The sequence below is a fragment of the Pristiophorus japonicus genome, chromosome 9 (assembly GCF_044704955.1).
Source record: "Pristiophorus japonicus isolate sPriJap1 chromosome 9, sPriJap1.hap1, whole genome shotgun sequence".
NCBI classification, from domain to species: Eukaryota; Metazoa; Chordata; class Chondrichthyes; family Pristiophoridae; genus Pristiophorus; species Pristiophorus japonicus.
Window position 1 is genome coordinate 30,341,185 of NC_091985.1, and position 26,687 is coordinate 30,367,871.

General features: G+C 48.4%; 1 protein-coding gene and 3 pseudogenes across 1 annotated transcript in view; 1 reads left to right on the forward strand and 3 right to left on the reverse strand.

Annotated features, from left to right (window-relative positions):
• Window positions 1-1,595: 1,595 nt before the first annotated feature.
• Window positions 1,596-26,687, forward strand: part of sult6b1 (sulfotransferase family, cytosolic, 6b, member 1) — a 64,265-nt gene continuing 39,173 nt past the window's right edge. The window contains exons 1-3 of the mRNA XM_070889240.1: window positions 1,596-1,905; window positions 12,411-12,535; window positions 23,518-23,607. Coding sequence (XP_070745341.1) covers window positions 1,668-1,905; window positions 12,411-12,535; window positions 23,518-23,607 — 453 coding nt within the window. The 5' untranslated portion in view covers window positions 1,596-1,667. The remainder of the gene's footprint in view (window positions 1,906-12,410; window positions 12,536-23,517; window positions 23,608-26,687) is intronic.
• On the reverse strand, window positions 8,178-8,378 carry LOC139274262 (U2 spliceosomal RNA; annotated as a pseudogene).
• Window positions 8,500-8,738, reverse strand: LOC139274316 (U2 spliceosomal RNA; annotated as a pseudogene).
• LOC139274273 (U2 spliceosomal RNA) lies at window positions 8,860-9,092 on the reverse strand (annotated as a pseudogene).

The following is a 26,687-nucleotide window of genomic DNA, read 5'->3' on the forward strand; positions in this document are numbered from 1 at the left end:
CACCTGAGAATCCCTGGCCCAAGACCGTCCAAAATGGAGGAAGAGCATCGGGAGGGCGCTGAGCACCTCGAGTCTCGTCGCCGAGAGCATGCAGAAATCAAGCAGACACCTCACTATTTCTTATTCTAGTGCTATCTGTCTCTCCCCATCCTTTGTGCACTTTGTTTCTCCTTTGTAATGCTGCATCCTGGTGCCCATCCTCCTGCCAAATTAGTATAAACCCTCCCCAACAGCACTAGCAATGACCCCCCGCCCTCCCCCATCCCGCCCACCGCCCCCTGTGCACGTCCTGATGTCCTAGTCTCTATATTATAAAAAGGACATAAGAGGCACTGGAGAAGGTGCAAAAAATATTTACTAGAATGATACCAGAACTGAGAGTTTATACGTATCAGGAAAGATTGAACTGGGTGGGGCTCTTTTCTCTAGAATAGAGAAGACTGAGGGATGAACCGATAAAGGTCTTTAAGGGCACAGCACTGGCCCCTGTCATCAAAATCCATGGCGCGGCCTTGGACAACGTGGACCATATTCCATACTTCGGGAGCCTACTATCACCAAGGGCAGACATCGATGACGAGGTCCAACACTGCCTCCAGTGTACCAGTGCAGCCTTCGGTTGCCTGAGTGGAAGCAAGTCTTCCTCGATTTCGAGGGACTGCCTATGATGATGATTAAGATTATGAAAGTGTTTGAGAGGGTAGATGTGGAGAAGATTGTGGGTGAGATCAGAACCAGGGTCCATGAATATAAGATAGTGACAATAAATCCAATAGGCAATCCAGTTTAAATTTCTTTGCCCAGACAGTGGTTAGAAAGTGGAACTCGCTACCATAAGGAGTAATTGAGGTGAGTTGCATTGATGCCTTTCAGGGGAAGCTGGATAAGTACGCACTCACGTACGAACCAACCCAAACCGCACCCGCTCAGTAGCTGCAGCATTCAACTATCAGTCCAGCTCACAGCTGAGGGAGAAAGGAATAGAAGGATATGTCAATGGAGTTAGATGAAATAGGGTTGGAGGAGACTCGTGGGAGCACAAACAGCCTGTTTCTGTGTTGTAAATACTTTGTAACTTAGTGTTGAAGCTTAACAGCATCATCATCATTTTCATAGGCACTCCCTCGAAATGGAGGAAGACTAAAAGTGAGTTCTTAGGTGACTGGACAGTCCAATACGGGAATTACAGTCTCTGTCACAGGTGGGACAGATAGTTGTTGAGGGTAAGGGAGGGTGGGACAGATTTGCCGCACGCTCTTTCCGCTGCCTGCGCTTGATTTCTGCATGCTCTCGCCGATGAGACTCGAGGTGCTCAGCGCCCTCCCGGATGCACTTCCTCCACTTAGGGCGGTCTTTGGCCAGGGACTCTCAGGTGTGGTGGGGATGTTGCATTTTATCAAGGAGGCTTTGAAGCTTAACAGAAAGGACTTAGTAGACTCGATGCTGAACAGTTCCAATCAGTGGAAAACAGCAATCAATCAAGTCCTTGAACCGTGAAGGAGTTTTGTTTGTCGTCTCCACCGAGCGTGCGAGCTAAGGCATGCCGCGCCCTCCCGGCTGCATCAGAGTTGAGTCAAGTTCACAACCCTTCCTTCGCTCCACCAGATATAAAAAGGGGAGGCGGCTCTCAGCAGCTATACTGGTTCTGTCAAAACTGTCGGGTGGTGATGGCGAGCGAGGAAGGCGAGACGGCGAAGGCTGGAGCGGCCGGCGATGCCAACAGCTTCTGGTCGCGGGTGGAGCAGCTGCTGGAGAGGGCGAGCAAGCTGTCGCCGGAGGAGATGCTGTTCCGCTATAACGGGCTGCTCTACCCCACCGTGCTGAGCTCGGCACAGACCCTGCGAGAACTCACAGCTTTCCAGGCGCGTCCCGAGGACATGGTGGTCTCCTCTTACCCCAAGTGCGGTGAGATGCCCAGCTCGCCTGTGTGCTGCTTTGTGTTTCTCTCTCTCTCTCTCTGCATTTTAAATGATTAAAATCAGGTCGAGCTCATTTTGTCTCGAACTATTTAAGTTGCTGTCAAAAAAGTGCAATCCGTTTAAGTCCCAGTCCTTTCTGAAGAGTATCTTTCTCCGAATAGTGATATATTTCATATTTTTAGATGCTGATGGAATTTCCTATTTGTTTCACTTTCACAATTTTTTTCCTGCAGTTCCCTTGCTTCATTCTATTACGATATGACGAAGGGTCATTGACCCGAAACGTTAACTATGTTTCTCTCTCCACAAATGCTGCCTGACCTGTTGAGTATTTCCAGCATTTTCTGTTTTTATTCCAGATTCCAGCATCCGCAGTGTTTTGCTTTGGTTTTGTGTCATTCTGTTACTAACTGTTACAGTTCTTATCGCTGTTTAGCTTTTATACCTGTTTGTTATAGTGCTTTCCCCTCACACTGCAGCTTTACTGCTGCTAAATTTTGGATATTGATTTCATTTGAGATTATGGCGGGCAGCCTCGACTAAATCTCCTGTCCAGACCCGATTTATTTCGCCTTCCTGGAGTGGTGTAAACTTATTGCACAACATGCCTCTCCGGCCCTGCCCTTTGTCACAGCACAGCAAGTTTAGCCTCTGGCTGCCTGGGGAGCATCTTGGGTTCATCATGACCCCTCTCTGGAACCCACCCTGGATACGACAACTTTTTCTGTTGTAATCAATTAATCACGTGCCCCCACACCAAACATTTTCAAACAAGTGCCCTCTTTTTTTTTCCCGAGGGCACCGAGAGGCAAATTATACACGTGCCTCCTAGCTAAAAAGGGGGGGTACTAAAACCGGCAATTAAACAAATTAAACTTCAAACAAACGTAATCAAATTAAAATGTGGTTGCCGGGTGTGATGATGCACTCCAGTCCCTCCAGCGCCCACCTCTCGCAGCCCTGGATACTACAACCTGGGCCACGAGTACACCAGAGCCGCCATGCTCAAACAACAGCCTGGGCAGGTCAGGTGTCTTTCCCCAGTTCAGGCCAGAGAAAGAGAGAGATTGTGCTGGTCTGCTGCATTCTGAACAATGTTGTTCTGCAATGGGGGCAGCACAGTGTGAAGATCTTCTGTCACCTCATGAGGAAGACTCCGATGATGGTGTAGAAGTGCCGTCGGAGTGGGGGGGGGGGGTGCGGGGAGTGCTCCAGTTTGCACCCAGACCACTTGGGCAGTAGCTAATTGATCAGCATTTAGCCAAACTAATTCTACTCCCCCCCCCGCCCCCCCTCCGCAAGAACAATCATGAACAACGTTTCTCGTAACAACAAAAGCATATATTTATATAGCGCCTTAAACGTTCCACAGTGCTAGTCCTTACACTTTCCAATAAAGGACGTCCGACCACAGACCATCATTGACCTCCATGACACCCAACATTGCTGAATTCCGTGCTGGTGCTTTAAAGATAATGCATCGTTTGGAGGGTTGGCTGCTGGGTCCGAGAGGGACAGGAGTCCGTTCCTCATGTGAAGGCTGAGCAGTACCTAGCCACTGACTCCATCCCTCTCCCCAACTTCTGTCGGAGACTGAACCAGACTGTTCGCAAACTTGGTGACATATTTGACCCTGAAATGAGCTGTCGACCACATATCCGCAGCATAACTAAGACCGCCTATTTCCACCTCCGTGACATTGCCCGTCTCCGCCCTTGTCTCAGCTCATCTGCTGCTGAAGCTCTCATCCATGCCTTTGTTACCTTTAGACTAGACGATTCCAACACACTCCTGGCTGGCCTCCCACATTCTACCCTATGTAAACTAGAAGTGATCCAAAACTCGGTAGCCCGTGTCCTAACTCGTACTAAGTCCAACATTGGCTCCCAGTGAAGCAACGCCTCGATTTCAAAATTCTCACCCTTATTTTCAAAACCCTCCATGACCTCGCCCCTCCCTATCTCTGTAATCTCCTCCAGCCCTACAACCCCCCCGAGATGTCTGTGCTCCTCTAATTCTGCCCTCTTGAGCATCCCTGATTATAATTGCTCAACCATCGGTGGCCGTGCTTTCTGTTGCCTAGGTAATTGGCTCTGGAACTCTCTGCCTAAACCTCTCCGCCTCTTTACCTCTCTTTCCTTCTTCACGACGCACCGTAAAACATGCCTCTTTGACCAAGCTTTTGGTCACCTGCCCTAATTTCTCCTTATGCAGCTTGGTGTCAAATGTTTTATCTTTATAATACTCCTGTGGAATGCCTTGGGACGATTCACTACTTTAAAGGTGCTACATAAAGTTGTTGTTGTAGCAGATGAGTGGCAGTGCAATGCCGTGCTGTCTGTATGTGTGATTGCTTGAGGAAAGTTAAGAGAAAAAGCCAAACCGCCTGCTGCACTGGCCATCTCTGACACCGCCTCCCTGTGCCAGTTATCTCCATGGCAATGTGACACATTGGAGCGAGGACCCGGAGGGCCGATGGAGCTCCTTCGGTTCTGTTCCTCTTCCTTGTGTTGCTTGCTGCCTCGTCCTGCAGAAGGAGTGGGAGCGAGTTAGTCGGTGGCCCGTGTACAGGTTGTGCAGATTTGTGATGTAGCTTCATGTACAGTGAGCCCAGCAGCAAGTTGTGAGCATGAAGGGGCGATGGTGACATGCAAGAAAGTATCTCTCTTTCCTTCCAATGGCAGACGGGGGGCCCAGGCAAACCAAGTCAGCTGGCACAGACAGAGATTGCAGAGGATGTCAATGGCTGTAGCACTACAATTATTTTAGCATTACGTAAAATCAAATGCCCCCTTTTGGCAAGGGCACCAGAACCGACAAATTTCAAATTAAACTTTTACAGTAACTGACATCAAATTAAAATTTGGTTGCCGGGGGTGATGATGCACTCCAATCCCTCCGGTGCCCACCTCTCGCGGAAGGCCACGAGTGTACCGGTGGACACCGCGTGCTACATCTCCAGGGACACCCTGGCTCGAATGTATCAGTGGAAGAGAGGCAGGCAGTCGAGCTGAACGACCCCCTCGGCTCCCGCTGCCTGGACCGGTTAATGGCCACCTTAGCCATGCCCAAGAGCAATCCTACGAGAAGGCCTTCTGACCTACCCGCTGCTGTAGTGTTACTGCTGTAGCATTACAACTATGACCTGGTGAAATGCGAAAGCAGTTGTCAGAATAGTGACGTGCAGTCCAATTTGTAACTGGATAGCAGTCAAATGTTTGTGCCAATTTTGAGGCCAGGAACAGATGTTGAGTGCCTGATTGTAAGGGGAAGCAGCTGTAGTTCAGGGTTGCGTTGTGATTGGGAGGAAAAGCATATGCAGCAGCAGGGGTGATTGGAGGTGGGGGCATGGAGGAGGAGGAGGAGGAGGAAGGGGGAAAGGTTAGCAGTGTTGCAAAGAAAGTGTAGTGTTGCAAGGCTTCAGCCAGAGAAAGAACAGGATGATTAAAATTGACACCTTCACTGCCAGGGTCAAGTAGTTGAACCACTTCCTGTGTTGCAGCCAGGTCCTGGTTGTCTCAAGTCTCTCATAGGCGATCCTCGAACCAGGATGACGCTTCCACATCAGAAGGGATGAGTTCAAAGATGTTTCAATGGAATGATACTTAAGGGGTTGACAGTGGATGGGCAATGGCAGACATTTAGAGACTGCATGGATGAACTACAACAATTGTATATCCCTGTCTGGCGTAAAAATAAAAAAGGGAAGGTGGCTCAGCCGTGCTTATCAAGGGAAATCAGGGATAGTATTAAAGCCAAGGAAGTGGCATACAAATTGGCCAGAAATAGCAATGAACCCGGGGACTGGGAGAAATTTAGAACTCAGCAGAGGAGGACAAAGGGTTTGATCAGGGCAGGGAAAATAGAGTACGAGAGGAAGCTTGCAGGGAACATTAAAACGGACTGCAAAAGCTTCTATAGACATGTAAAGAGAAAAAGGTTAGTAAAGACAAACGTAGGTCCACTGCAGTCAGAATCAGGGGAAGTCATAACTGGGAACAAAGAAATGGCAGACCAATTGAACAAGTACTTTGGTTCGGTATTCACTAAGGAGGACAAAAACAACCTTACAGATATAAAAGGGGTAGAGGGTCTAGTAAGAAGGAGGAACTGAGGGAAATCCTTATTAGTCGGGAAATTGTGTTGGGGAAATTGATGGGATTGAAGGCCGATAAATCCCCAGGGCCTGATGGTCTGCATCCCAGAGTACTTAAGGAGGTGGCCTTGGAAATAACGGATGCATTGACAGTCATTTTCCAACATTCCATAGACTCTGGATAGTTCCTATGGAGTGGAGGGTAGTCAATGTAACCCCACTTTTTAAAAAAGGAAGGAGAGAAAAAACAGGGAATTATAGATCGGTCAGCCTGACCAATCTATGGTGGGTAAAATGATGGAATCAATTATTAAGGATGTCATAGCAGCGCATTTGGAAAGAGGTGACATGATAGGTCCAAGTCAGCATGGATTTGTGAAAGGGAAATCATGCTTGACAAATCTTCTGGAATTTTTTGAGGATGTTTCCAGTAGAGTGGACAAGGGAGAACCAGTTGATGTGGTGTATTTGGACTTTCAGAAGGCTTTCGACAAGGTCCCACACAAGAGATTAATGTGCAAAGTTAAAGCACATGGGATTGGGGGTAGTGTGCTGACGTGGATTGAGAACTGGTTGTCAGACAGGAAGCAAAGAGCAGGAGTAAATGGGTACTTTTCAGAATGGCAAGCAGTGACTAGTGGGGAACGCAAGATTCTGTGCTGTGGCCCCAGCTGTTTACATTATACATTAATGATTTAGATGAGGGGATTTGCGGATGACACTAAGTTGGGTGGCAGTGTGAGTTGCGAGGAGGATGCTATGAGGCTGCAGAGTGACTTGGATAGGTTAGGTGAGTGGGCAAATGCATGGCAGATGAAGTATAATATGGATAAATGTGAGGTTATCCACTTTGGTGGTAAAAACAGAGAGACAGACTATTATCTGAATGGTGACAGATTAGGAAAAGAGGAGGTGCAACGAGAACTGGGTGTCATGGTACATCAGTCATTGAAGGTTGGCATGCAGGTACAGCAGGCGGTTAAGAAAGCAAATGGCATGTTGGCCTTCATAGCGAGGGGTTTTGAGTACAGGGGCAGGGAGGTGTTACTACAGTTGTACAGGGCCTTGGTGAGGCCACACCTGGAGTATTGTGTATAGTTTTGGTCTCCTAACTTGAGGAAGGACATTCTTGCTATTGAGGGAGTGCAGCGAAGGTTCACCAGACTGATTCCCAGGATGGCGGGACTGACATATCATCAAGAAAGACTGGATCAACTGGGCTTGTATTCACTGGAGTTCAGAAGAATGAGAGGGGATCTCATGGAAACGTTTAAAATTCTGACAGGTTTAGACAGGTTAGATTCAGGAAGAATGTTCCAAATGTTGGAGAAGTCCAGAACCAGTGGTCACAGTCTAAGGATAAGGGGTAAGCCATTTAGGACCGAGATGAGGAGAAACTTCTTCATCCAGAGAGTGGTGAACCTGTGGAATTCTCTACCACAGGAAGTTGTTGAGGCCAATTCACTAAATATATTCAAAAAGGAGTTAGATGTAGTCTTTACTACTAGGGGGATCAAGGGGTATGGCGAAAAAGCAGGAATGGGGTACTGAAGTTGCATATTCAGCCATGATATCATTGAATGGCAGTGCAGACTCGAAGGGCCGAATGGCCTACTCCTGCACCTATTTTCTATGATGTTTCTATGACCCGGTGTTCCAGTCCTGAACTCCAGGGGTGGAAGATGCCTGCGCGTGTATTTTTTTAACGTCTGGTGACCATTGCACATCAGCCACCACACGGGCTTGACAGAACTAGGCCTTTATCCAGTGGCAAGGGTTAACCAGGAAAAATGGAGACCTGCTCTGCTGCATGGACCTGGTGCGCACACATATCGCAGTGTGGGCTGGCCCGTGCTGCCCCTGGGCCCTCGGCTCTTCTGGGCCCCGTAACCTCAATTGCTGCACCTCCGCTACAACCTTCCCACTCGTCCGCTGCACCTGGGCCCCGCCGAAGTTCCAGCCTATGCTCTAACCGGCGACCTGGGCCCTGATGACTTCACCCAGTTGTCCACCTCAAAGTTTCTTTTAAATGTTTTATTCGTTGCCAATCTTTCCAATTCTTTGTCAGATCAATTTGTCATATCATAAACGCCAAAGGTCACCTTGGGCCCATTCAAGGATCACTCTGCGCCAATGTTTTTGCTCTTAGCCAAAAGGCCGAGAGCCAAAGCACCGTTCCTGGAAGTACTGCAATACCAGGTTCGTGCCATGGAGGTGGATGGGTCAAGCCCCCCACCCACCTCCTATTTCCAAAAAGCATAGGAGAACCACCTTCCTGATCCAGGGAGAACCACTTTCTGGTCATGGTTACTCCCCTGTCAGGTCAGTTACGCATAATCTTAGCCAAAAGGCCGAGAAGCGAAAGTTTTTTTAAAAATTCGTAGCCAATCATTCCAATTCTTTGTCAAATCACAAACGCCAGAGGTCACCTTGCACACATCAAGGATCACTCTGCGCCAATACTCTTAGCCAAAAGGCCTAGAGAGCCACTGCACCGTTCCTGGAAGTACTGCAATACCAGGTTCGTGCCATGGAGGTGGATGGGTCAGGTCCCCCACACACCTCCGTGGAGGTGGATGGGTCAAGCCACCCCACCCACCTCCTGTTTCCAAAAAAGCAAGCATATACCTTCCTGATCCAGGGAGAACCACCCGGAGGTCATGGTGGTTACTCCCCTGTCAGGTCAGTTACGCATGATCTTAGCCAAAAGGCCGAGAAGCGAAAGTTTTTTTTTATAAATTCGTAGCCAATTGTTCCAATTCTTTGTCAAATCACAAACGCCAGAGGTCACCTTGCACATGCCAAGGATCACTCTGCGCCAATGCTCTTAGCCAAAAGGCCTAGAGCCACTGCACCGTTCCTGGAAGTACTGCAATACCAGGTTCGTGCCATGGAGGTGGATGGGTCAAGCCACCCCACACACCTCCGTGGAGGTGGATGGGTCAAGCCACCCCACCCACCTCCTGTTTCCAAAAAAGCAAGCATATACCTTCCTGACCAGGGAGAAACCACCCGGAGGTCATGGTGGCTGGTCAGGTCAGTTACGCATGATCTTAGCCAAAAGGCCGAGAAGCGAAAGTTTTTTTTTAATTCGTAGCCATTTCTCGTTTTTCTGTTCAACTGCGATTCAGTACAATAAACAGGGTACATTGTGGTACATTTACACAAATTACATTTCATGTGTTACAATACAGAGCCCGGAATGGGTGCTGGTACATTTACATTTTTTCTTTTAAAACTTGCATTTCATAACACACCTTACATTGTACATGGCACTACATTGATGTTTACAGGTTTGGTGCTCTATGTACACAAAGTGTAAATTACACATACAAATACAAATACAGCCCGAGGGAGTTTGGTGCTGATTTCTGCCCCCGGGTTTTCCGTGGCGGAAGGGTTTTAGACTGTGGCCCTACCCCACCGTGCCTTTTCAGTGCGTCCCTCAGCACGTATTCCTGGATCTTGGATTGCGCCAGTCTGCAACATGCGGACGTGGTCATCTCCTTGTTCTGGAAGACCAGCAAGTTTCGGCAAGACCAAAGAGCGTCTTTGACCGAGTTGATGGCCCTCCAGCAGCAGGTGATGTCTGTCTCGGTGTGTGTCCCTGGGAACAGCCCGTAGAGCACAGAGTCCTGTGTTACGGAGCTGCTTAGGATGAACCTCGACAGCAACCACTGCATCTCTTTCCAGACCTGCGTTGCAAAGGCGCAATCCTGAAGGAGATGGGTGACAGTCTCGTCCGCCCCCCGAGCCGTGCTGCTGAGGCGTCGGCTGTGCATGAACACTCTGACGGGTAGGGCCCCCCTCACCGCCAACCAAGCTACGTCTTGGTGCTTGTGTGTGAGCTTTGGCGATGAGACGTTCTGCCAAACAAGTTCGACAGTCCGCTCAGGGAACCACCCGACAGGGTCCACCGTCTCCTTCTTTCGGAGGGCGTCCAGAACCTTACGTGCTGACCACTGTTTGATGGCCTTGTGGTCAAAGGGGTTTCTTTTGAAGAACTTTTCCACGAAGGACAGGTGGACAGGCATGGTCCAACTGGTGGGGGCGTTTCGCGGCAGCGTGGCCAGACCCATCCATCTCAACAATGGGGACAGGTAGAACCTCAGCACGTAGTGACACTTGGTGTTTGCGTACTGGGGGGCTGTGCATAGCTTGATGCAGCCGCACACAAAGGTGGCCATCAGGATGAGGGCCACGTTCGGAACGTCCTTTCCTCCACTGTCCAGAGATTTGTACATCGTGTCTCTGCGGACACGGTCCATTTTGGATCTCCAGACAAAGTGGAAGACGGCTCGGGTGACTGCCGCGGCGCTGCAGCGTGAGATGGGCCAGACCTGCGCCACGTACAACAACACCGAGAGCACCTCGCTCCTGATGACCAGGTTCTTGCCTGTGATGGAAAGGGAGCGCTGCTCCCAAAATGACAGTTTCTGTCTGACCTTGGCAATGCGCTCGTCCCAGTTTTTGGCGCACGCCCCGTCCGCTCCGAACCATATTCCCAGCACCTTCAGGAAATCTGGCTTGACGGTGAAGGGAATGGAGGCTCGGTCGGTCCAGTGACCAAAGAGCATGGCCTCGCTTTTGGTGCGGTTGACCTTTGCTCCCGAGGCCAGTTCAAACTGGTCGCAGATTGCGAGCAATCTGCGGACCGACTGCGTGTCCGAGCAAAAGACGGCGACGTCGTCCATGTACAGCGAGGTTTTGACCTGGGCGCCTCCGCTGCCTGGGATCGTCACCCCTCTGATGCCCGCGTCCTTCCTGATGGACTCGGCAAAGGGCTCGATACAACACACAAACAAGACAGACGACAGAGGACAGCCTTGCCTGACTCCAGATCTAATTGGAAAGCTTTGAGTTTCCCACCCGTTGATTAGAACTGCACTACTGATGTCTGTGTAGAGCACTTTGACCCAATTTCGGATGCCCTCCCCGAACCCCATTTTGGAGAGCACGTCCATCAGGTACGTGTGCGATATCCTGTCAAAGGCTTTCTCCTGGTCTAAGCTGATTAGACAGGTGTTCACCCTCCTGTCCCGCACGTAGGCGATCGTATCTCTGAGTAGCGCGAGGCTATCAGAGATCTTCCTGCCGGGGACAGCGCAGGTCTGGTCCGGGTGAATCACCAGCTCAAGAGCAGACTTGACCCTGTTGGCGATGACCTTTGACAGGATCTTGTAGTCCACATTGAGCAGCGAAATGGGCCGCCAGTTTTTGATTTCCTCCCTCTCCCCCTTCTGCTTGTAGATGAGGGTGATGATGCCTTTCCTCATCGATTCTGACATGCTGCCGGCCAGAAGCATACCTCCGTACACTTCCAGCAGGTCTGGGCCCATCCAGTCCCACAGAGCCGAGTACAACTCGACCGGTAAGCCATCGCTTCCGGGAGTTTTATTCGTCTCGAAGAACCGGACGGCCTTTGTCAGCTCGTCCAGAGTTAGCGGGTGGTCCAGACTCTCTCGCTCGCCGTCGTCTAAGACATCCGAAATAGACGACAGGAAAGACTGGGAGGCCGTGCGGTCTGTGGGCTTGACTTCGTACAGCCTGGCATAGAAGGATTCGCTGATCCTCTGCATGTCAGGCTGCGAAGACGTCACAGAACCGTTTCGAGTCCCACTCCAAACAGCCCTAGAAAGCGGGAGACCAGAGTGCCGGCTGGGAATACTGAATCGATGGCCAGCGAGAGTACTTGTGTCCGATAATTGCCCGTGCCCTCGCCTCCCCCAATTCGTAAATGGTAGGTGGGGCACTTTACCCTTGGTTGCGGCCAGCTTCCAGTGCCCCGCCGGGACAGTCGGTGCCGGTTTCAACGGGGCGCAGAGCATTAACGCCCGGAAGAGGCGAGCCGGTGTGTAACGCCCCTGGTTATGACATCGGCTCGATTTTACTTGATCAGTAGCGCCCCGCAGCGCGCCCTGCTGGGACCGCTTGTGGAAGGTAAGTAATGTCGACCTCAGTGTGATTTTAATTTTTTTTTAGATTTATGTTGTGGTGGCGTGACTTATATATTGGGAATGTTTTTGGTGTTTCCCCCCCCCCCCCCCGGTTTTCTTTCCCCCAGGCCTCTCTCACAGCGCTCCGGCTGTTTGCTCAGCCGGCCTAGCGCCTCAAGAGAGGTGTGTAACGCCTCCCTTAGTGCTCCGCCCCACACTCAGGGCCCAGCTGCTGACTGAGGCGCAAACTGTTCCTGGGCGCCTCCATTACCGCCCCGAAATGAGCAGAATCGAGAATCAAGCCCTTTGTGTTTGTGTGTGGCGTATGCGCGTGTGTCACCTGAGTTAGGACCTGCCCTAGGACCTGCTCTAGGTCAGAACACTGTTACTGCAGCAAGTATCTGCTTACACCGATGGCATGTTACCGGTTATATTAACCTTTTTTACTGCACACTACAGGATTTAATTGGGTGCAACAGTTACTTAAAGATATTGCCTCTGCCAGTGAAAATGAATCTAAAGAAGGGAAGCCTGAAAGACGTGGTATCAAATTACTAGAATTTGGAGGTGCTGAGGAATATGAGGTATGTGCATGGCAAATGGTGTGTCTTTTAACCTATGAAAAAGAGTGTGTCATGTATTCAACTATCATTGTAACCCATGTATAAGCTGACCTAACTTGTACACCTTGAGAACATTGACCACAAGGGGGTGAACTTGTGGGAGACACTCCTAACCTAGACTTTCAGGTATAAAAGGGGAAGCTCCACCCACCTAGATCACAGAAGGTCTTGGTAATAAAGGTAACTGGTCACAGAGTGACCTTCTCTCAAGTATGGGCCTCGTGTGCATTTATACTGTATAGTAAGGACATATCAGAGTGTCGGGGAGAAAGAGGAAAAATTTTCATCGATAGCTTTGACATTCCTCACACGGATAAGTGATAAGGTCTTGGAGGGAGAGGGAGGAAAGGACAGCAATAGGTACTGGGTCCCTGGGATCATGCTATGGCACACTAGCTTATGGATGCTTATATGCTTCTTTGAAATTCCTTATGCCACCAATTTAAACAAATATGGTAACCCATTTAAAATTAATTGGGGAAACAACACTGCTAAAATAATGGGAGAGAAATTTCAAACGAGCACATTAAGAACTCCTTGGCTGGGAGCTGTAGGGGTAAAGGTTGAGCTGCTGGTATGCTGCGTTTAGTGTAATGCGTGGATCACGTGCTCCTGACATGTGTGGCCAGTGACAACCGCCCCACAGTGAATTTTTTGCCAGACTTGCAGGAGCTGGGAGAACCAGATTTTGCCAGGTGTTCCTGGCTCCGGCCGCAGCAAATCCTCGGGAGGGGTGGGTGGGTGCCGTCCTCTTCAGCCGAATGCTCATCGGCAGTTAACAAGCTCCAGTACTGTCTTGTCTGAATTCACAAGTGCTCCCTTCATGCTGGCCTCTTTGTCCCAGTTCCTGATATGAACTCTCCTCACCAAAAGCTCTGTCCCAACAGCACTCATTTGTAACAATGACCTCGTAGAGTGTAGGAAGAATTTGTTGAGGTTGTTTTCATACCATCCTCCCCTCAAATCGTACTTGATATTTTCCATTCTCCAGTCTCAGAGAGCTCTAGACCCTTAATTTGTGTTTCACCGCATGTTGCTGAGTGTAAATAACCAGCTACTAAAGACTATCACTGGCAGCAAAAGCTTATTGTATTTATTTAAATAGGATAACCTACTTATTGTGAGTACTTTCCTACATTGCAACAGTGACTCCACTTCAAAAAGTACTTCTTTGGCTGTAAAGTGCTTTGAGACATCCTGAGGTCAAGAAAGGCGGTATAGAAATGCAAGTTTTTCTTTGTTACTTTGATATTGACATCTGTTTGAGATGTGCTGCACTAAAGTCTGAACTATGTACAGGGGAGGGATGGTCAAACGGCAACTAGTATTAGTAATGAGGGCCAAAATCACTTTACATGGGTGCTAAAACCTATTGTGCTGCAATCCATTGGCTGTTGTAGCTAATCTTTAAGCAACAGATAACTGTAAATTTTCTATTTAAATATTTTTTTTAAGTAAAATTTTTTGAGCTTGTTATCTCAGAAACCAGGACATGTACCCCAATAACAAGTTAATAATTCAGACTTGAATCTATTATGAAACTCTTTCTTGCAGGCCAAATTACTGATTGATAGGTATTTTCAGTGTTCTTGCACTGATCCGCTGTCTTGTATTTTATGAATAAACTAAAAGCCTTTTGGCAGATAATAAATTCTGAACTAGGCTAGGAAAAGTCAACGCCCATTAGAAATTTGTACAGAAATGATTGTGAATACTCCTCTTGGATCATTTTATGTTTCCATGATTTACATAAGGTCCTGAGTGAAGGCCATTCAGTACATGGAAGATATTCCTTCTCACATATGATTGTGACTGTTACATCCAGCTGCATTTGAGTGTTGTTTATGTTTTCTTCTCTGATGGACTGCCTAGATATTTTGAGTAAAATATGTTTGTCTTAAAACGTATTAAATTTACTTCCGTATGCATTTATCTAGGCAAATTGGATACAAAATTGTCTCAGAGGCCGGAAACAAAGGTCGATGGGTATATTTGTGACTAGAAGGCTGTTTCCAGTGGGGTTCTGCAGAGCTTAGTACTGGGTCCCTTGCTTTTTCTGGTATATATCAATGATTTAGACTTGAATGCAGGGGGTATGTTTAAAAAGTTTGCAGATTATACAAAAATTGTCCATGTGGTTGATAATGAAGAAGAAAGCTGTAGATTGCAGGAAGATATCAATGCACAGGTCAGGTGAACAGAATAGTGGCAAATGGAATTCAATCCAGAGAAGTTTGAGGTAATGCATTTGGGGAGGGCTAACAAGGCAAGGGCATACACATTAACAGGTAGGACACTGAGAAGTGTAGAGGAACAAAGGGACCTTGGAGTGCATGTCCACAGGTCCCTGAAGGTAGCAGGCCAGGTAGAGAAGGTGGTTAAGAAGGCATATGGAATACTTGCCTCAAAAGTAGTAATCTCAGGATTGCTACCAGTGCCACGTGCTAGTCAGAGTAGGAATCGCAGGATAGCTCAGATGAATACGTGGCTTGAGGAGTGGTGCAGAAGGAAGGGATTCAAATTCCTGGGACATTGGAACCGGTTCGGGGGGAGGTGGGACCAGTACAAACCGGACGGTCTACACCCGGACAGGACTGGAACCAATGTCCTAGGGGGAGTGTTTGCTAGTGCTGTTGGGGAGGGGTTAAACTAATATGGCAGGGGGATGGGAAGCTATGCAGGGAGACAGAGGGAAATAAAAAGGAGGCAGAAGCAAAATATAGTAAGGAGAATAGTAAAAGTGGAGGGCAGAGAAACCCAAGGCAAAAAACAAAAAGGGCCACATTACAGCAAAATTCTAAAGGGGCAAAGTGTGTTTAAAAAAAAAAACAAGCCTGAAGGCTCTGTGCCTCAATGCGAGGAGTATTCGGAATAAGGTGGATGAATTAACTGCGCAGATAGCAGTTAACGGATACGATGTGATTGGCATCACGGAGACATGGCTCCAGGGGGACCAAGGCTGGGAACTCAACATCCAGGGGTATTCAGCATTTAGGAAGGATAGACAGAAAGGAAAAGGAGGCGGGATGGCGTTGCTGGTTAAAGATGAAATCAATGCAATTGTAAGGAAGGACATTAACCTGGATGATGTGGAATCGGTATGGGTGGAGCTGCGGAATTCCAAAGGGCAGAAAACGCTAGTGGGTGTTGTGTATAGACCACCAAATAGTAGTAGTGAGGTTGGGGACAGCATCAAACAAGAAATAAGGGATGTATGCATTAAAGGTACAGCAGTTATCATGGGCGACTTTATTCTACACATTGATTGGGCTAACCTAACTGGTAGCAATGCGGTGGAGAAGGATTTCCTGGAGTGTATTAGGGATGGTTTTCTAGACCAATATGTCGAGGAACCAAACAGGGAGCTGGCCATCCCAGACTGGGTATTGTGTAATGAGAAGGGACTAATTAGCAATCTTGTTGTGCGAGGCCCCTTGGGGAAAAGTGACCATAACATGGTAGAATTCCTTATTAAGATGGAGAGTGACAAAGTTAATTTGGAAACTAGGGTCCTGAACTTAAGGAAAGGTAACTTCGACGGTATGAGGTGTGAATTGGCTAGAATAGACTGACAAACGATACTAAAAGGCTTGACGATGGATAAGCAATGGCAGACATTTAAAGATCACATGGATGAACTTCAGCAATTGTACATCCCTGTCTGGAGTAAAAATAAAACTGGGAAGGTGGCTCAACCATGGCAAACAAAGGAAATTAAGGATAGTGTTAAAGCCAAGGAAGAGGCATATAAATTGGCTAGAAAAAGCAACAAACCTGAGGACTGGGAGAAATTTAGAATTCAACAGAGGAGGACTAAGGGTTTAATTAAGAGGGGGGAAATAGAGTACGAGAGGAAGCTTGCAGGGAATATAAAAACTGACTGCAAAAGCTTCTATAAATATGTGAAGAGAAAAAGATTAGTAAAGACAAACATAGGTCCCTTGCAGTCAGATTCAGGTGAAATTATAATGGGGAACAAAGAAATGGCAGACCAATTGAACCAGTACTTCGGTTCTGTCTTCACAAAGGAAGATACAAATAACCTTCCGAATGTACTAGGGGACAGTGGGTCTAGTGAGAAGGAGGAACTGAAGGATATCCTTATTAGGTGGGAAATTGTGTTAGGGAAATTGATGGGATTGAAGGCCGATAAATCCCCGGAGCCTGATAGTCTGCATCCCAGAGTGCTGAAGAAAGTGGCCCTAGAAATAGTGGATGCTTTGGTGATCATTTTCCAACAGTTTATCGACTCTGGATCAGTTCCCATAGACTGGAGGGTAGCTAATATAACACCACTTTTTAAAAAAGAAGGGAGAGAGATAACAGGTAATTATAGACCGGTTAGCTTGACATCAGTAGTGGGGAAAATGTTGGAATCGATCATGAAGGACGAAATAGCAGCGCATTTGGAAAGCGGTGACAGGATTGGATCAAGTCAGCATGGATTTATGAAAGGGAAATCATGCTTGACGAATCTTCTGGAATTTTTTGAGGATGTAACTAGCAGAGTGGACAAGGGAGAACCAGTGGATGTGGGGTATTTGAACTTTCAGAAGGCTTTTGACAAGGTCCCACACAAGAGATTGTTGTGCAAAATCAAAGCACATGGTATTGGGGGTAATATACTGACGTGGATAGGGAACTGGTTGGCAGACAGGAAGCAGAGAGTCGGGATAACAGGTCCTTGTCAGAATGGCAGGCAGTGACTAGTGGAGTACCGTAGGGTTCAGTGCTGGTACCCCAGCTCTTTACAATATACCTTAACGATTTGGATGAAGGAATAGAGTGTAATATCTCCAAGTTTGCAGATGATACTAAACTGGGTGGCGGAGTGAGCTGTGAGGAGAACGCTAAGAGGCTGCAGGGTGACTTGGACAGGTTAGGTGAGTGGGCAAATGCATGGCAGATGCAGTATAATATGGATAAATGTGAGGTTATCCATTTTGGGGGCAAAAACACGAAGGCAGAATATTATCTGAATGGCGGCAGACTAGGAAGAGGGGAGGTGCAACGAGACCTGGGTGTCATGGTTCATCAGTCACTGAAAGTGGGCACGCAGGTACAGCAGGCGGTAATGAAGGCAAATGGTATGTTGGCCTTCATAGCTAGGGGATTTGAATATAGAAGCAGGGAGGTCTTACTGCAGTTGTACAGGGCCTTGGTGAGGCCTCACCTGGAATATTGTGTTCAGTTTTGGTCTCCTAATCTGAGGAAGGATGTTCTTGCTATTGAGGGAGTGCAGCGAAGGTTCACCAGACTGATTCCAGGGATGGCTGGGCTGTCATATGAGGAGAGACTGGATCAACTGGGCCTTTATTCACTAGAGTTTAGAAGGATGAGAGGAGATCTCATAGTAACACATAAGATTCTGACGGGACTGGGGGAAGAATGTTCCCGATGTTGGGCAAGTCCAGAACCAGGGGACATAGTCTTAGGATAAGGGGTAGGCCATTTAGGACTGAGATGAGGAGAAACTTCTTCACTCAGAGAGTTGTTAACCTGTGGAATTCCCTATCGCAGAGAGTTGTTGATGCCAGTTCACTGGATATATTCAAGAGGGAGTTAGATATGGCTCTTACGGTTAAGGGGATCAAGGGGTATGGAGAGAAAGCAGGAAAGGGGTACTGAAGGAATGATCAGCCATGATCTTATTGAATGGCGAAGCAGGCTCGAAGGGCCGAATGGCCTACTCCTGCACCTATTTTTTTATGTTTCTAGATGAGGCATAGAATACAAGAGCAGGGAGGTTATGCTGGAACTGTGTAAAACACTAGTTAGGCCATAGCTAGAATACTGCTTGCAGTTCTGGTCACATTGACCAGAATCTTGGCCTTCATTGCAAAGGGGATGGAGTATAAAAGCAGGGAAGTCTTGCTACAGCTATACAGGGTATTGGTGAGCCCACATCTGGAATACTGCGTGCAGTTTTGGTTTCCATATTTACGAAAGGATATACTTGCTTTGGAGGCAGTTCAGAGAAGGTTCACGAGGTTGATTCTGGAGATGAGGGGGTTGACTTATGAGGAAAGGTTGAGCAGGTTGGGCCTCCAGTCATTGGAATTCAGAAGAATGAGAGATGATCTTATCGAAATGTATAAGATTATGAGGGGGCTTGACAAGGTGGATGCAGAGCGGATGTTTCCACTGATAGGGGAGACTAGAACTAGAGTGCATGATCTTAGAATAAGGGGCCGTCCATTTAAAACTGAGATGAGGAGAACTTCTCTCAGAGGGTTGTAAATCTGTGGAATTCAGTGTCTTCGAGAGCTGTGGGACATTGAATAAATTTAAGACAGAAGTAAACAGTTTCTTAAACGATAAGGGGATAAGGGATTATGGGGAGCAGGCAGGGAAGTGGAACTGAGTCCATGATCAGATCAGCCATGATCTTATTGAATGATGGAGCAGGCTCGAGGGGCCGTATGGCCTACTTCTGTTCCTATTTCTTATGTTCTTATTACAGGAAAGATGTGATTGAATTAGAGAAGGTACAGAGGAGATTTACAAGGATGTTGCCTGGACTGGAGAATTTTAGCTATGAGGACAGCTTGGATAGACTGAGGTTGTTCTCTTTGGAACAGAGGAGGCTGAGGGGAGACCTTGTTGAGGTGTATAAAACTATGAGGGCCCTAGATAGGGTGGATAGCAGCGGGGTCAACAACCAACGGGCATAGAATTAAAGTGATTGGTAGGAGGCTTAGAGGGGATTTGAGGGGAAATCTCTTCACTCAGAGGGTGGTGGGGGTCTGGAACTCACTGCCTGAAGGAGTGGTAGAAACCCTCACCACATTTTAAAAAGTACCTGGATATGCACTTGAAGTGCCGCAACCTACAAGGCTACGGACCGAGAGCTGCAAAGTGGAATTGGGATGGATAGCTCTTTGTTGGCCGGCGTGGACACGATGGGCTGAAATGGCCTCCTTCCGTGCTGTAAATTTCTATGATTCTATGATTTATACCTTCTGGTCCTGCTGGGAGGTGCATGAACAGAGAGACCTGGGGGTATATGTGCACAAATCGTTAAAGGTGGCAGGGCAGGTTGAAAAAGTGGTTAAAAAAGCTTATGGGATCCTGGGCTTCATGTTTAGAGGTATAGGGGTCGAAATTGCCCCTTTCTGAAAGGTCCATTGGCATCTCTGGGAGGCGCTAATGTGACGATAAGGACTTTCCGCCCGGGGGCAGGGATGTCGGTGGCGAAAACGGTTTTTCACCCATACTTTTTGTCCCAGGCATCGCCGTGCGTGCCGACCCCTTTATGCCCCACGGGGGAAATTGCCCTGCGGGAGCGAGGTTGGCGCGGGGCGATGCCACCAACTGCTTTGCGGGTCACAAAGCTGTGTTGGCTGGGGCCTCCTATCCGCCCTTAAAGGGGAGGACCTCCACTGCGGCCGGATTTATTCTTTTGTTGGCCGAAACCCTCCCTGGTGGCCCAGTGGGCATCACGGAAGTGGCTGCAGAGTTCGCAGTGGACCTTCCCTTTAAGAGAAGGGGAGGGACGCTGGGACGCGTTAGGGCGATGGCTGAGTGATATCGCCGCTCTTCTGCCCCTCTCTCACCCCGCGGAGGCACAGAGTGCCTCCAACACCGCCTCGACAATTTTGGGTCAGTAACCCCTTCTTCTCGCCAGGATGTAAACTTTTATTTAATTGAAATTATGCGCCCCCAAACTAGAGAACAAAAGTGTGGAAATTATGATGAACCTCTATAAAACATTGGTTTGGAGTATTGTGTCCAATTCTGGGCACTGCACTTTAGGGAGGATGTGAAGGCCTTAGAGAGGGTGCAGAAAAGATTTTGAAGAATGGTTCCGGGGATGAGGGACTTCAGTTACATGGATAGACTGGAGAAGCTGATGTTCTTCTCCTTCGAACAGAGAAGATTGAGAGGAGATTTGATAGAGATGTTCAAAATCATCAGGGGTCTGGACAGAGAGAAACTGTTCCCATTGGCAGAAGGGTCGAGAACCAGAGGACAAAAATTTAAAGCAAAACAACCAAAGGCGACATGAGGAAAAACTTTTTTACGCAGCGAGTGGTTAGGGTCTGGAAAGCACTGCCTGAGAGGGTGGTGGAGGCAGACTCAATCATGGCTTTCAATAGGGAGTTGGATAAGGACCTGAGAGAAAAAAAAAAGCAGGGCTACAGGGAAAGGGTGGGGGAGTGGGACTAGCTGAAGTGCTCTTGCAGAGAGCCGGCACGGGCCCGATGGGCCAAATGGCATCCTTCGGTGCTGCAACCATTCATTCTATGATTCTAACTCCAGCCTATCCAATCTTTTCTCACAGCTAAAATTCTCCAGTTCTGGCAACATCCTCGTAAATCTCCTCTGTACCCTCTCTAGTGCAATCACATCTTTCCTGTAATGTGGTGACCACAACTGTATGCGGTACTCTATCTGTGGCTGAACTATTGTTTTATACAGTTCCAGCATAACCTCTGTGCTCTTATAATTTATGCTTCAGGTAACAAAGGAAAGTATGCCTTCTTAACCACCTTATCTAGATTTAGACTGTCTGTGAACAATTTCATATTTTATGCACCTTGAGAGGTTCCTTCTTGACCTCTTTTTAGACTGTAGAGCTGGAGTTGCTGAGCTTTTCTCCAACTCCTCCGCGTGATACAAGGGACGTCTTTTGTCACCCTCTCCAATTCATGCCTATGTTTGTGGTGTGATGACCAGAATTAAACACGGTGGGGCCGAAATTCAGCCTCCCAAAAAGGCCACTTACCGCCAGGCGGTGGAGTCGAGCGGCCGCCGAATTCCTGTCCAATGGCCGCCACGATCGAAATTCACCTCGGAGATTTTTCTGGTAGTTCCCGCTTCCGCTCCGCAGCTGCCGACCGTCCTCAGCACGTCATCAAAGCGTGCAACGCCGATCTCTCGCACCTCCTTCGCACCTCCCGCGAAGTTTAACTGCAAAGATCCACAATCCGCTGCGCGGTGCCCCAGACAGCTTTTTTTGTTGGTGCGCCTTACTTTCACTGTGTGAGCCATGGCAGCACAGCGGCCCGTCGAGGGGAGGGCGCACTGCCGCAGCCGCCATGGTTTTGTTTGTTGGCCGACTGCGAGGTCGGGCCGACAATTATGCCCCCGGGTTCGGCCGGGCCACCAACAAGCAGGCCTGGCACCCCCTCTTAGGCTGAAACCCTCCCTGGTTGGCCCCATGGACCAAAGTTTCAAAATGCTAAAGGCTCTCCCCTTTAAGTGAAGGGGAGAGCTGTGGTGACGCACATGGGTCATGACGTCATCTCCGCTCCGCTGCTGACGGTCAGAGACCCCCTCCCACCCCTCTACAGTACTTACCGCCCCACTTACCCACCCATTATGACCGACTTTCGGTCTGCTGCAAAAAAATGCAAAAATAGCTGAATATTGATCAAGAGTCGACCTCATCCTACCCGATGGAGAAAACACTTAAAAACAGTAAGTGTGCCAGGTTTCTGATCCAAACAGTGCCTATTGTAAAGACTAGCACAGCTTCTAGAGACTATTTTGACTACACACCTTTACATTCAGTTTTGCATTTTAAATTACTCTGCCTCCTTAAAGGGAAGGTGCATAGGTAGTTTAGTTTTATTTATTTTGCACAAATTGGAGGGTGAATGTGTGGAATGGAATGCCCAGGGGTGCAGGTAGTTTGCAAACATTTACGGGAGAAATGAGATCGATCTTTGAGGTAGTGAGTGATGAAATGGTATTAGTTTTTGGGACCTCCCAGATGAACTGCAGTGTCTTTTCCAGTCTTGTAATTTCCTTACCTAAAAAAAAGAAAGACTTGCATTTAGATAGTGCCTTTCATGGCCACCAGACGTATCAAACTGCTTCACAGCCAATGAATTACTTTTTGAAGTGCAGTCACTGTTGTAATGTAGGAAATGCAGCAACTAATTTGTACACAGCAAGCTCCCAAAAATAGCAATGTGATAATGACCAGATATTCTGTTTTTTTGTTATGTTGATTGAAGGATAAATATTGGCCAGGACACCGGGGATAACTCCCCTGTTCGACTTCGAATAGTGCCATGGGATCTTTTACGTCCACTTGAGAGAGCTGATGGGGCCTCGGTTTAATGTATACGAAAAACAGCATCTCCAACAGTGCAGTGCTCCCTCAGCCTAGACGTTTTGTGCCCAAATCCCTAGAGTGGGACTTGAACCTTCTCACTTATAGGCGAGAGTGCTACTCACTGAGCCACAGCTGACACCTATAATTCTATATATACCTATATTCCTTGTACCCTGCCCCAATAATGTACCTTCATTCTAACCTCAAGAGCATTATCTCGCCTACTGTACCAATGGTTTATAATTATTATATATATATTTTTCTACGTGAATGATCTTTTTCGCAATCCTTGTGTCTAACATCGACACAGTGTGGCCTGAGCCTTAATCCTCCCCTCTTTGTGATCCCTAGATCACATGGTAGTCAACAGCCTATGAGAAACTCCTGAATTGGGAGAGCTTGATTCTGATGCTGGACCCCGAAAGCAAAAAGAATGGGCTTCTTTGGGAAGTGGTGAGGTCCACACTGGTGAGGTGTGAATGCCTGTTGTTACCCCTAAAGTTCAGTTGAAAGTGCATTGTTATGGCTCTGCAGGGGGAGCTTGGCTGTGCTATACCTGATCTGGCTGTAGTATAACATTGTAATGCACCCATTATTGTTGACTGGAATGTTTCTTTATCCAAGCTCCAATGTATTTGGTATAAAATCAGAAAATGCTGGAAACACTCAGCAGGTCAGGCAGCATCTGTTGAGAGATAAACAGAGTCAATGTTTCAGATTGTTGACCTAACATCAGAATGTATTTGGAGTTAGTGGGTGAGACGTTGTTAGCAGAAAATTGTTTTATAAGTGTGGACTAATTTCTGCATTCATTCATGTGCAATTACCCTTCCCAGTCTGCTCATTTCTGATACATATATTTGATTATTCATTTAAGATAATGAAAAGTTACCCATCTCCACGGGTTTATGGAACGCATAATCATTACGAAAATTTACCACCATCTATAATAGAGAAGAAAACAAAGGTAAGGTTACACATTAAATGTCAACGCACAGTAATGTGAGACCAAACAAAAGTTTTAGTTACCTATAATGTGTGCACCTGTGAGTATGCTCACAGGTTTGTAGAGGTGTTGCATTGTGAGTGGCTTAGCCAGTCACGTGATATTCACAAGACTCAATAAAACCCCAGCCAGTTGGGTCTAAGTCATCCACGATGAGGTATGCAGTTGTGAGCCTAGTGGATGAACTGGTAATGTGTAATGTGATTGTTAAACCTTTGTTAATAAACCAACTAGTTCTTGCACCTTGCTACAAACTTGTTACAAACTCACATGAGGCATGGATATATAAGACAAGGTCACTCTGTGACCTTCACTTTATTCCCAGGACTAAAGAGTGCTGATCCTGGGTGGGACCTCCCCTTTTATACCTGGAAGCCCAGGTGAGGAGCTCACTCCCTGTGGTCAGGGTGTGCATTACAAGGGTACAGGTACAGTATGCGTGAGTTACAGTTACATACTTATAGTCATTGCAAGATGGTGAAATACATGACATCACCTCCCCCTTTAGGTCTTTTAGTTTCAGAGGTTAAGTCTATCGGGTGGTCGGCGCTCTCTCGTGGAGCGCCGCAGTTGTGGCTCTGCTGGCTGAGCCTCAGCATGCGTCTGTCACTTGAGGTGATTCCGGCCTGTCCAGGCTGGCCACAGGGACTGTGCATGCTGAGGGCTGTCTTTGTTGTCGTGCGCTGGCAGTGGTATGGGTGCTATCTCATCATGCTCTTCTTCCGGTTCCTCCGTGTCTGCACTGAACCTTGTCTTTACTTGGTCCAAGTGTTTGCGGCATATCTGCCCATTGTTTAGTCTAACCACTCTGATCCTGTTTCCTTCTTTGCCAATTACGGTGCCCTCAAGCCATTTGGGTCCCAAAGCATGGTTAAGAACAAATACCGGATCATCTATTTCTATACACCTCCCCCTTGAGCCTCGATCATGGAGCTCGGTTTGGGACTGGCGTTTGCCCTCAACAATGTCAGCCAGGGCTGGGTGAATAAGGGACAGCGGCGTCTTGAGCGTGCGTTTCATGAGTTCCGCTGGCGGGACTCCCGTGAGCGAGTGCGGCCGGGACCTGTAGGCCAGCAGGAGGCGCGATAGGTGGTACTGAAGGGAGGGTCCTTGGATGCGTAGCATGCCCTGCTTTATGACTTGGACCGCCCGTTCCGCCTGGTCATTGGAGGCCGGCTTGAACGGCGCTGTCCGGACGTGCTTGATCCCATTGCCCGACATAAACTCCTGGAATTCATGGCTGGTAAAACACGGGCCATTATCGCTGACCAGGATGTCCGGCAAGCCGTGGGTCGCGATAACCGTACGCAGACTCTCCACAGTGATGGATGTCGTGCACGAGTTCAATATGATGAACTCGATCCACTTCGAGTAGGCATCGACAACGATCAGGAACATTTTTCCCATGAACGGGCCCGTATAGTCCACGTGAATACGTAACCATGGCATGGTGGGCCAGGGCCACGGGCTGAGTGGGGCCTCCCTGGGGTCATTGCCTAGCTGGGCACATATTGTGCACCTGCGAACCCAGTGTTCCAGGTCTGAGTCAATCCCCGGCCACCATACATATGACCGAGCAATGGCCTTCATTAACACGATGCCAGGGTGCTCGCTGTGGAGTTTTCTGATGAACGCTTCCCTTCCTTTCTGGGGCATGACTACCTGGCTGCCCCATAACAGGCAGTCGGCTTGGACGGAGAGTTCATCCATCCCTCTCTGAAACGGCCTGACTTCCTTGGGGCACGCCCTGTGTGGGGGCGCCCAGTCCGCAGCCAGGACACATTTCTTTATCATGGATAGGATGGGGTCCCTGTTGGTCCAGAGTTTGATCTGGCGGGCTGTGATGGGGGAGTCCGCAGTGTCAAAAGCCTCAACGGCCATGACCATCTCGGCGCTCTGCTCCGACGCCCCCTTAGTGGTGGCCAGTGGGAGCTTGTTGAGCGCATCAGCGCAATTTTCGGTGCCCGGCCGGTGCCGTATGGTGTAGTCATACGCAGCCAGCGTGAGGGCCCATCGCTGTATGCGAGCTGACGCATTAGCGTTGACAGCCTTGTTGTCGGACAACAGGGATGTTAACGGCTTGTGGTCCGTCTCTAGCTCGAACCGTCTACCGAAAAGGTACTGGTGCATCTTTTTCACACCATACACACACACGCGAGTGCCTCCTTCTCGACCATGCCGTATCCACGCTCTGCCTGGGAGAGTGACCTGGAGGCGTAAGCCACCGGTTGGAGTCGGCCGTCATTGTTACCCTGCTGCAACACACACCCAACCCCATAGGGTGACGCATCGCATGTTAAAACCAGTTTTTTACAGGGGTCATACAAGGTCAACAGTTTGTTGGAACACAGCAAGTTCCTCGCCTTATTGAAAGCCTGTTCTTGACAATCCCCCCCAAGACCATTCACAACCTTTACGGAGGGGCATATGTAACGGCTCCAACAATGTGCTTAAGGTCGGCAGGAAGTTCCCATAACAGTTCTAGAGTCCCAGGAATGATCGCAACTCCGACGTATTGCCGGGCCTGGGCGCCCGGCGAATTGCCTCAGTTTTTGATTCAGTGGGCCAGATCCCGTCTGCGGCAACCTTCCTGCCCAGGAATTCGACCTCTGGGGCCAAAAACACACACTTGGCCTTTTTTAGCCGCAGGCCTACCCGTTCCAATCAGCGTAGCACCTCCTCCAGGTTGCGGAGGTGTTCCTCAGTGTCTCGACCCGTTATAAGGATGTCGTCTTGGAACATGATCGTTCCAGGGATAGACTTGAGCAAGCTTTCCATGATTCGCTGAAAGATGGCCGCTCCCGAACGAATGCCAAACGGGCACCTGTTGTAAACAAATAATCCTTTGTGTGTCGTGATGGTGGTCAGAATCTTGGATTCTTCAGCCAGTTCCTGAGTCATGTAGGCTGAAGTGAGGTCCAGCTTCGTGAACAGCTTACCACCTGCCGGCGTGGCAAAAAGGCCCTCCACTCTCAGGAGTGGGTATTGGTCTTGCAGCGACACTCGGTTGATGGTGTCTTTGTAGTCGCCACAAATCCTGA